Consider the following 12,054-nt stretch of genomic DNA (forward strand, 5'->3'; position numbering starts at 1 on the left):
ATACAGGGAAAGGATGGTGGAAACAATAAGCAGAAAGGGAAAAAGTAAAAGAAAGACACAAAAGGAATCATTTTGCATCATGTGAAAAGGAAAATCAGAAAGCAATGTAATCGGAGGTTGTGTATGAAAAGGAACAGCTCTAAATCTTGGAGGTAAGGATGAAAGGGAAATTCAGACATCTATTACTTATTGATTGCAGTAAGGTTAGAGGAAACAGGTGAAGTGGAGACTGTGCTATGATCACAGGGAAGATTTTTGTGAAAGTGTTTGAGCTACCTGCAATGGATAAGCTGTAATATAAAGGTCAGAAGGAACAGCAGAGATAGAACTTCAAACAAGGCCAAGAAAAAGGTAAGATCTGGTGTTTACCTACATGTGGAGAGGAGAAAATTATGTCATAGACTCACAACTTCTCTTTCAGTTTTGGTAGCATCACAGGGAAGAAAGAAGAGAACAGACATTCTAGACTGCGTTTTATTATTTGCTGTTCATTTCTGTTTAAGAATTTTTTCTGTCTTCAACTGCTGTTTTATAGTTTGTTATTTTGGTTAAAATCATCCCAAATTAATGGTGAAGTAGATCATTCAGTGAGGTTATACTTCCTTCCACGGCATTTACCCTGGGTCACTGTGCTGGTTTTGGCTGGGATAGAGTTAATTTTCTTCATAGTAGCTGGTATGGGGCTATGTTTTGGATTTGTGCTGAAAACAGTGTTGATAATTCAGGGATGTTTTCATTATTGCTGAGCAGCGCTTACACAGAGTCAAGGCCTCTTCTGCCTCTCACACTGCCCTGCCAGCAAGTAGGCTGGGGGTGGGTAAGAGACTTGGAGGGGACACAGCCGGGACAGCTGACCCCAGCTGACCAAAGGGATATTCCATACCATATGACATCATGCTCAGCATATAAAGCGGGAGGAAGAAGAAGGAAGGGGGGGACGTTGGGACTGATGGCATTTGTCTTCCCAAGCAACCGTTACGCTTGATGGAGCCCTGCTTTCCTGGAGATGGCTGAACACCTGCCTGCCGATGGGAAGCAGTGAATGAATTCCTTGTTTCGCTGTGCTTGCATGCGTGGGGCTTTTGCTTTACCTATTAAACTGTCTTTATCTCAACCCATGAATGTGCTCACTGTTCCCCTTCTGATTCTCTCCCTCATCCCGCCGGGGCTGGGGGAGTGAGCGAGGGGCTGTGTGGTGCTTAGTTGCCGGCTGGGGTTAAACCACAACAATCACCTTTTCAGTTACTTCTTCTTCTTTACATGTCAAGAACACTAAATATGAAATAGAGCTGTAACAGACATAATTTTATTTGATGTGTGTTTTGATGAACTAAGAACTTGTAATGTGGGTATCATAAACCAAGTTATAGCATAAGCCAGCATTCTTTGTACACCTGGAACTCACACTGAACTCTTCTGGAGTCCTAGGCTCACCAAGTATATGAAACTATTATTTAATGTCTTGGAAGGGAATAAGTACTGATACATTTTTTAACTGAAGCTGATTTATATGATTTATATAGATTAAAGGCTAACCTGTATGACTTGTCTCTATTTAAGAAAATCAGTGTTCAGTTTATTCTCAGTGGAGAGATCAAAACTCTGCTGAAATCAGGGACTTGCCACAGAGATCAATCATCAGCTGTGGGTTGGACCATACGGCTGAGACTTGTGCTGTGCCCTGGGTAGTCTGAAGGTGATCTACAGTGACTTGTGTACTTGCTGATGAACAGTTCCCTTCTGGATTATGTGGCAAGGTGTCGGCAGTGTGGGGGGCTGCAGGGGTGGCCTCTATGAGGACAGGACACAGCCAGTTCCAGCCAGACCCACTGCTGGCCAAAGCCCAATACGTTATCCCAGTGTTGCTACATGGGAACAAGCTTCGCATTGACAGCTTGTGCATGCTCCGATGCCCCATTATCAAACAGTGAAGCAACGTGGTGCAAGGACTAGTATCCACAGGCCAGCATGCAGAGATCAGATGGAGCCTGGATACAGACAGTATCCCAAGAAAGAATTAAATAAACTAAAGGAGGTGGGGACATTCCCTCTTTCTTGCACATGTATTGCTGCTTCTTTATTCCTTATATTGTCAATTATAATTCCACTTTTAGGGAAGGATATAGTTAAGAGATGATAGGAGAAACTCTCTAGGTTTTTTATTCTCGTCTGTAGTCAGTTCAGGGACCAGATAACCCTTATCCATAGCTAAAGCAAGTGAAACAGAGAAGAAATTTGAAAGCAAATTGAATTTCTGAAATTGAAAACTCTTGACAAATCTGATCTTTGGTGTATGAGGTCCTAGGTGTACTCACACACACATAGATAACTGTGCTCATTTTAACTATTGTATTGACTTTAATGTGATGTGTCAGAAGGGTAGTTCATTGTCATTGTGCTCACACTGACCATTCATTCTACTGCATATTTGCAAAAGATTTCATAAGTTTTAAATAAGCATTTGGAAAGTTTGGAGATTTTCCTTCAATTGTTTGCTTCCACTGCCTTTTGACTTCAGTGCTACATGATAATACATGTATATTTAGTTGGCACTAGTAAAAATGCATAATGATTGTTAGCTGTTCTATCTTCAAATAAGCTATAATCTGGTATGCTGTGATCCACTTCAATATCAGACTTAGTAATAAAATATAGTACAAATAAACTTTAATTTGGCTTGACAGTTCAAACTAAAAAGTTGTAAAATGTGTCTTTGGTTTTTAGTAGCTATGAAAAAAAATTGATCTCCAACTAGCAATGAAGTCATGCTTGATGTCATTAGAGGTCTATATTTCCTGTCTGACAGATTTTAATGCTTTTTTTTTTTTAATGAGGTATAAGGTAAAATTCAGAAAAGCATCTCAATGGCTTTGCAGCCTAAGTATCACTGAAAGTCAATTTAAGTTTATAACTTTTGAAAAATGAACTTATAGGAAACTTGTCCCTGTCTACTTTGCTGTAAAATATGTGCAAGCAAACCTGCTCTCTATCCCTTCGACCAGAAAAAATGAGTTTGATGACTGTAGCATTTCCCACTGTTTAATAAACTTAATGGTGTTTAAATCAAAGCTTCCTATAATCTAAGTAGGTTAAGTACAATTAAACAGATCAAAGTAACGTTGTTCTTCTAACACCCCAGATGGAAAGCCCCCAAAACTCATTTTCCATATACATGACCAGATGGTATGTTTTGAAAGCTAGTAGACCAGGATTGCTTCCGAGTGAGGATGACTTAGATTCGTCTTGAAGGTGCTCCAGGAGAATACACCTAACACCAGTCTTCTCTCTTTTTGAACTGAGGGGTACCAGCCTTAATTATTCCGATGAACAGAGCCTCAGAAGTATGATTTGAGGACATAGATGATCTCTCAAGCAAGACAGTCCTGAGCTGTGTTGCAAACAGTATGCCATTTCTTGCTACACTGTTAACCGGGAAAGAAGAACTATTCATGCGGTAAATTGAATCAGGGTAAATTATTAATAAAATATCTTAGTTCTATGCTTCTCTTTGTTTTATTTATTTTTCTTTTTAAAAGGAGGACTTATGCCTTCCCTTTATCCCCACACGCAGTTTGTAGTAAAGCTGATTGCCAGTTAAACCTTTCAGTTCTGCTATCAGTCCTCTCTGCTTCTTAAGTGTTTCACAAGTTTGCTGAAATCACACTGTTTTACTACTCCTACTCTTTCTCAGCAGGGAAGTTAGTTCTCAGGTATTTTATCCCCCCCCCCCCCCCCCCCCGAAATACTATAGAATAATAGCACATCAGCCACTGATATTCTCTACATATTCTTGTAAACACCTGTAGTCCCTCAATTATCTGCACACTGAGTGGAAATTGCATAAAGATTGCCTACATGCATCTTAGGATTTTGAAAACATCGCAGACCAAATTTTTATGCGATGGCTGTAGAATGTCTTCAAAACCTTGTGGATGCCCTTACAGCATTTTTGTCTTGATTTTTACCTTTCTTCATTCCTTCATCCTTTGCCAAAAAAAAAGAAAAAAAATTCTAAACACCACAACAACAAAATCTTGAGATGAACAGTAGTAGAAGATTTACAAGTGTATTATTGCAGCAACTATCTATTTCATTAGAATAAATACTAAGTTAGTAGTCTTAGTGGTAAGTACTAAGAAAGAATCTCACATAGGGATTGAGCATAACACACCGTGTTGTGTGGTAGACTGTTTGCTCTTGAGGTCCCACAAATGAAGTTTTAACAGCTTAAAATGAGTTAAGCATCTTTTGTTTACTCTCAAAATCAAAACATGTTACTAAATTGTCTGTTGGGGGAAAATCCTGGATAAATATAACCTATCGTAAATGTATACTTAAAGCTAAATTCTAATTAAAATCAATTTTATTCACTCCAGCTGTAGGCACTTTAATTGCATAATAGCTTCAATCCTGTAACGTGGGGCCGCCGGAGCTGCAGAGAGCTGCTCCTGGAGGTGCAGCACGGCATTCCTCGGCAGAGATCGCCCCTTCCCCCCGGGACCGCCAGGCACCTCCTGCGCTCTCTCCAGCTGCGCACGGCAGCCACGGGCAGACATTTTCAGCGCACTGTTTAAGCAGCCGTGCCTGATCGCTGATGCTCTGATCACACCCTCAGGGGAGCTGCCGTCTCGCAGCTCCGGCGCGGGCACGCCGCCGATGCGGCACCCCGTTAGCAGAGCACCTCCCCGGCCGCCGCGGAGAGCTGGCGGGCCGAGGAGCACGGGGAGCGCGGCGGAGCTCGGGGAAGGCACTCCGTGCTTCGCGGGGCCGCCGGGGCGGGAGGGGAGCGGGCAGCGCCGGGCAGCGCCGGGCAGCGCCGGGCAGCGCCGCCGCCTCGGCCCCGCCCGCGGCTTCAGCACCGCGGACAGCGCCCGCCGGCCGGGAGGGGCGGGGCGGGGCGGGGCGGGGGGTCACACGCACACGCGGACACGGAGTCACAGCGGGCGCGCGGCCACGGCCGCACACGCTGGGCCACAGCCGGCCACGGTGCAGACGCGGCCACAACACCCCCGCTGGCACGCGCACGCGGCCCCCCACCGACGGAGACACACAGACACAACACGCGTGCACAGGCGCAGAGGCCCACGCAGAGACACAGGCGGGCACGCGCAGAGACGCACACTGAGACACGCGTGCACACGCAGGCACAGGGGCACAAACCCACGTGCACACTCCCATACACGGACGCAACACACAAACTCGCACACCGACACAGCACACACGCAGAGGGACAACGCGCTCCTGCACACTCCGCTCACGCACTCTCACACACGCTTTCACACACACCGCAACAGAGATGCTCACGCTCCCACAGACCCCCACCCCAGGCACAGACACCGTCACACACAGACACACAGTGACACGACGGCACAGTCACACATGCACGCACACGCACACACTTTCACATCCCTAACCACGCACACGCACTTATCACACGTGCTCACACTCCCACTGGCACACAGAAACAGACACACGGAGACACACACAAAGAGTTGCACACAGATATACACACACACGGGCACACACAGACACACACACACGCACAGACACGCACACGCACACACACGCTATCCTTCACGCGCGCCCGCCGCCCCCCCGCCCCGCGCCCGCCGCCCGGAGCGCCCGCCTGGCGACAGCCAATGGCGCGGCGAGTCTCCCGCGTGGACCCCGCCTGGCGGGGCGCAGCCGCCAATGGGAGTGGCGGGGGCGTGGCGCGCCTCGCCCCGCCTCCCTAGTTAAGGCCGCCGGTGGGAGAGGGTCGCTCACTGGCCGGGGGGGGTGGGGGGAGCGGGGGGGCAAAGGCAGCGCGAGGCGCGCGGACAGCGGCACGCGCCGACCCGCGCGCGCCCCAGACCCCGCCCCCGCGCGGCGCGAGGGGAAGGCGGAGGCGGCGCCGGGGCCGCCGAGGGCAGCGCCCCGCCGCGGGAGTGGCGGCCGGCGCGGCACGGGGCGGCGCGGGGCGGCGCGGCGCACCTGCCAGCCGCGGGGCGCCGAGGGGGGCGGGCGACGAGGAGGCGGCCGGAGGCGCGGAGCGAGCCGGCGCCCGCGCAGCCCGCCCCGGCGTGCCCAGGCGCCGCGGCCCCGAGGCGATGGAGCAGGAGAAGTACCTGCCCGAGCTGATGGCAGAGAAGGACAGCCTGGATCCCTCCTTTGTTCACGCGATGCGCCTCCTGGCCGACGGTAAGGCTCCGCTCCCGCCCGCCGCGGCCCAACGGCCGCCGCGGGGCGCCGCGGCCCCGCCGCTCCCCCAGCCCGGGGCGCTCCGCGGGGCGGGGGCCGCCCTCTGGGTCGGCGCTCGGCGGCCCTGGCCGGCCGCCAGCGGGGGGATGTCGGGTCTCCGGGCGGGCGTCGGGCCGGGCCGGGCGGCGGCGGTGCGGCCGCGCTCCCACCCAGCCTTGGCGCTGGAAACGGCCAGCGGGCGTCCGCTCCGCCGCGTGGGGACTTGGCCGCGCGTGGACGTGGGGAGGCGCGGAGCGACGCGCGTGGCCCCTGCCGGGGCCGGGCAGCGGCAGTTCGTGCGGCTTGTGTGCCCCGGAGCCTCCCTCGGACCCCGCGCCGGGCTCCTCGCAGAGGGAGCCCGTCTGACCGGAGCCCGGCTGCGGGCGGCGAGCGTGTGCCTTCGCTCCCCGCTTTGGGAAGTGCCCTTCCGTGGCTGGTCGTTAGAGATGCATGGCCTCTGCTGCGGTTGGTTAGCCTCTGCGGGAAGGGCTTCCATGGTTCCCGATTTTATTTGCACAAAGACAGATGCTGGTTTCTCATTAAACTCGTTATATCTTGTTTCCCGTGCCTAAGTAATAAGTTTTATATGGCAATGCTATTATGCCGTTAGCGTGGCGCTATTTTAGTTGACCATACAATGTCAAGCATCGATTGGATATGGCTTATCAATTTCATGACACTGTTTCATCCAGGACGTGATGATTTTCTCTTGGTTTTGTACAGTGATCCAGAATATACTGCTTGTAACATCTTGTTATTCGTTGTAATTCACTCTGCTTTCCTTGCCGTAGTTGAACTAGTTCAACTGGAGATTCTTTAAAAAGTTTATAATTTGGTCTCTCTCTTAATAACTGCTCAATACAGTTATTGAGTGCAGGCCTTGTGGTACAGCGTTTCAACTTTTGCAGAAGTGTAATCCAGTAAGTTCCCCTTGTACTTCTGTTTCTTCTAAGGTATATAATATTAATTTTAAAAATCCCTGTTAAACTTGGAACCTAATGTCAAAAAGAAGTAGTAAAGAACGATGCATAAATCAAGACAACCTGTCAAGCCCTTAAATGAGACTAAGGCAAAGAAATGATGGTTAGGCCCTTGAGAGAGTCACAAATTCAAATAGACTCACGTTCAGAGGTGGTGAACAATTTCCAAAGTTCTGTTATGTCTTAAGGAAAATCATAACTAATTAAAACTTACAGTGCTAGCAGTAAGTGTCTTTCTCTGTCAGCAGTCTTTATATTGTCTGTCCTTAATATATGTTTTATTGATTGTGAATGAAGATACTGAGTCCAGGTTTTGTTAGAGTGCTCCCCTTTGATAGCTTGGAAATTCAGTATGAATACTGACACATTTAGTACGCTTTTGTCATAGCTACCTTACTGCTGAAGAGGCAGCCATGCTACTTTTTACAGTTGTTTTTCTAATAAACATATGATAAACAAAGCCCTTATTTCTTAGAGGGATGTATTTTTTGCACCTTGCAGTTCGATCTTTTCCCAGCGGGGGGAGGTGTCTACTGAGAGTGTGCGCGTATGCATGGGAAAGAAGGAAAATGCAGGAAGGACAAAATCAAAAGCGTGCAAAGTTAAGTTTAAAAAAAAAGAGAATAAAATAGGTGTTTCTAGGCGTCAAGTCTATGTGGAAATTGCATTTTGAGCAACTGTGAGATTGAATAAATGATTAGTTTTCTCATTCCTTCTTAGTATAACTAGGACTACGTATATTTTAGTGGATTTTTAAAAGATGAAGGTGAGTTGTCTGTAGGGAATGCTAATGTCAGATTCACACCAGATACCTGGCATTATCCTTCAAAACACCATCTGTCAAGCTTTCTAGAGATTCATTTTAGAGTCTAACATATGATGACTGTTAAAACACTTTCATCAAGGTGAGAGTATAACTACTTAAGGAAACAAGAATTAATGCACTGGTTGCTGCTGGGTATAAATAGGAAGGAAACGTATAGAACTGGCAGAATCTTTCTTGGGTGCCAGAAGAACATGGGACAGTGGTGCAAGGATCTCTGTAATACTGTATTTCTAGGATATGTCCGTGATGAAGCGATGCTTCCAGACTCCAGATTTCTGTTCTTTAAAATATAATATACGATCAGTTACATACATAACAATAGCAGCCAGGTGTTATTATTATGGTATACTAAGCTTTTTTGATTGCCAGTAGATTTTGTATAAAATGCATAAGTGTAGATTTGAAGATTTTTGCTTCAGTCGAGAGCCTCAAGCATTCTCTCTGACTTGAAAGTGCTGTGATTTTTCATGTCAGTTGCTAGAACCTGAGGTGGAGAAGAGACATGCTGCTGTGTGAAACTGCAGAAGGACACACAAGTGATAAGCGTTCCAGAAATACGGTTTCAATTTATGACGCTGGATTTACTTGTAAAGATAAGACCCCATGTTTTTCCCCGTTAATGTATTTTTTGTTTGCTTGATTTTTTTTTTTGTTTGCTTGATTTTTTTTTTGTTTGCTTGATTTTTTTTTTGTTTGCTTGATTTTTTTTTGTTTGCTTGATTTTTTTTTTTGTTTGCTTGATTTTTTTTTTTGTTTGCTTGATTTTTTTTTTGTTTGCTTGATTTTTTTTTTTTTGGTGCATTTTGGTGTACTTATTTTAAAAACAACGAATTACTTATGTTTTTAATATGTAGGTCTGTGTCCTACAGGTTGACCTGTGTCAGATGCATTCTTGAATCAGTAGCTATTTACCCCTCACCACTGAGGGATGACTACAATTATTTACTTTAGTCTTTATCTGGGTTAGAGCCTCCATGGTGCAATGTGTGGTGAAACCCACAGAAAAGGGACATTTCCTGTGGCAGAGAATTTGCATACTTGCCAAACAACACAAAGAAAGGTGAGGAAACAGGTACTAGAGCTTCTTAGATACAAAGTGTGAAGGCATAAACCAAATAATTTCTCTAAAAATCACCGAGGGAATCTGTGGTGGATTCTGAAAATGAACCCAGTCTTTAAATGACTAATCTAGTGCCTTAATCAGAAGATACTTTATTTCCCCTTGGGTCATTACCTGCTTCATATAGAAGTAGCTCCTACATGATTATTACACTATTAGAAATGGAAAAGCCATTTATAAGTCATCTGTTAGAAGAACTTGTGAAGTGTGAATGGTTGGCGATATTTACCTCAGTCTGTATTAGTTTATTCAAACTTTTGCAAAATGCATTGAACATATTTATTCTCATAATATAATCTAGTCAGCAACAAAAACAAAAGACCTCTTTTCATTGTAATAGGTAGCCGAACTCTAAAGAATAGGCAAATCTCCATCTGTTGGAGAGGGCTTTTCTGTATTAACTGAACTATTTTGTGTACCAGGCTGTTATAAGAGCTGGAAGAATCACACTGTTTCGTGGATAGTTTTAAATGTTTTTACTGTAAACTGGTTACAGGCAGTTATTTTCTTAGGTAAGATTGTACTGCTTCTAGTAAGGAGATATCCTGATCAGTGTATGAGGTCAGATAATGCTTGGTCAGATGAAAAATGTCAGAAGTGAAGAGCGTGTTCTTGAGCAGTACCTTTTGTACCTAACTTGTGCTTATGCCAGAGCACACTAAAGCTCCAGTGAGAATTGAGAGCCTCTCTCTTCTAGTGCTGCTTCCTACCATGGTAGCTAATGAGCTGCTTAGGTGTGTTATTTTTGCATATATGCAAATATTTATTGCTTTGTGTAAGATGCCTATGATTATGAATATAAAAATAAGTGTGTGACTTTAGCTGTGAAGGTGTGGATGACATAGAAAGCTACAGCTGGCTGGAACTGTCTGGTAGTTCAAAACTTATTTTGTATCAGCGTTATTTTTAATAAGCTAAAGTGTCAGCTAATTGTCTATATACTTTTTGGGACAAGCAAATTTTATATATGTGTGTGTGTGTATTTATAAGTGTGTGGCTTTGGAATATCTTGCATAGTATATTATTAAAACCAGCTATGTGTTTTGTAATACAAACATAAAGGAAAATGACGTATTGGAAAGAGCCGGCCAAAGTAAGAGCATCTTTCCCCATGGAAATATCAGCATTACTTGGGTAATGAGGTAGCTAATTTCTCTCTATGTAATGACAGTACAATTGACCTCAGACTTTCAATTGGCATTCTGAAGGCAATGAGAATCAGGCCTTTAACTTTAATCTTGAGTTAAGTCTCTAGATTATTCCACGTGGCATAGCATGAGTGTGTTAAACCTCCGTTTGTGTCAATTAGACTCATATAGCTCAGCATCATAAAGCTCCTTGTAGGACAGGGCATGATTATTCAAAAGGTATATAATTACTTAGCCTTTACACTCAATGAGTATTAGTACAGTCTTTCATACAAGCCTGCAATAATTGTTCTAGCTAGTCTGAAAACTGTTGATGTAATGCAAATTAATTTCGTGTTATGTTCAGGATTTCAACTAATATATTGGCTTATGTGGGTTTTGGATTTCTTTGGACTCTTGGAGATTCATTTGCTTTTCATACAGGAAGGCAGATTTTGTTCATAAGTGTATGTTTCTATTAAAACCCTGGGGCAATAATAAAGTTGCTATATGAAAATTATTTGCTTTGGCAATATAGAATATGACGATCATATCCTTAGCCCAAGATGTGAAAGGCTGTTGGTCAAGCCTGTGACCTGCTGAAGTCAGGCCTCTGATACTTTTTAATTTTTATCAAATTTTCCATTGAAAACTACTTGTGAAAATATACTTGCAAATTTATTAGTTTACTCTGTCTAAACAAGCCTTTGGATTAAAATAAGATTAATGTAAAATGTTAATGTAAATTCATACATTAATATTAATCTGTGAGCGATCACTTTTCTGCTTATTGTTTCTTTTTTTCCTGATGTTTACATCAGGTGAGAAGAAATCTGTGTTCATGAAATAGTTTGTATTAATCATTGTTTATTTTGCTGTCCCAAGAAATGCAGTGTAAATAACTGGAAGATTGACTCAGGAAACATGCTAATGTTTAGAGCATGTATTTGAGATATCTTGGTTTCATTAGAAACTAGATTTATATATCTATCATTTGGATCCTTTTCAATAAAAACAGAGTAGTATCAGTGCAAACTCTAGAAGAATACAAGGTACTTGTGATTTCTATAAAGCAGCGATGTGCTAGGCATTACAGACTTGGTTCAAAGCTTACTAAAGTTAATAGGAATCTTTCTATTGCAATTAGTGGGCTATCAGGCAGTCCTTATACAAATACGTTGACTGATGCAGCTAATATCTTTGTAATCATGAAAATCAGTGGAATATACTGCAGGTTTGAGAACTGACCGAGTTTCACTTTTTAAATTTTTTTAAAGGTGAATAGTTTTCTTTTTTTATCATTGTGTGACAACATGGTATGTGTTCATAATCTTAGGAAGTGTTTTTGCCTTGCAGAATGTAATGCAGATGGATCCTAGGCAATAACCGAATTTAGGGAAAACAAAATACTATAAAATGTTAGAATGAGTATAACAAAGCAACCTTTGTAAGTGTTTATATTGACCCTAAGTTGTTAGTCATAAAAGGTGGGCTTGCTTAAGAGGGGAAAAAAAAAGATAGATGTGATTTAAAAAAAAAAACCCAAAACTCTCCCTTTCAGACATCTGAAGCAGCTTAGGACCATTTGATCTGTGATCTTAGAAAACATGTACTTTGAAACACAGTAAATTCTCTTGCAAAGAAGGAACAATATAAATGCAATAACTGAAGGCTAGATTCTGATACCCTTGTGTAAAAAGAAAAAAAAAAAAAAAAAGAAAAAAGTGCTTCACTTTAAATGGTGCATTTGAATCGGTGGAGCTGTTTAGGGCGCAATTCAGT

At 44.0% G+C, this 12,054-nt stretch overlaps 1 protein-coding gene across 2 annotated transcripts in view; it reads left to right on the top strand.

The window, feature by feature from the left end:
- The first annotated feature begins 6,089 nt into the window (after window positions 1-6,089).
- The window catches only part of KHDRBS2 (KH RNA binding domain containing, signal transduction associated 2), a 368,147-nt gene continuing 362,182 nt past the window's right edge, over window positions 6,090-12,054 (top strand). For both annotated transcript variants that reach the window (XM_050894052.1, XM_050894051.1), the window contains exon 1: window positions 6,090-6,180. In XM_050894052.1, coding sequence (XP_050750009.1) covers window positions 6,090-6,180 — 91 coding nt within the window. The remainder of the gene's footprint in view (window positions 6,181-12,054) is intronic.

Source organism: Gymnogyps californianus, chromosome 3 (assembly GCF_018139145.2).
Source record: "Gymnogyps californianus isolate 813 chromosome 3, ASM1813914v2, whole genome shotgun sequence".
Classification (NCBI taxonomy): Eukaryota; Metazoa; Chordata; class Aves; order Accipitriformes; family Cathartidae; genus Gymnogyps; species Gymnogyps californianus.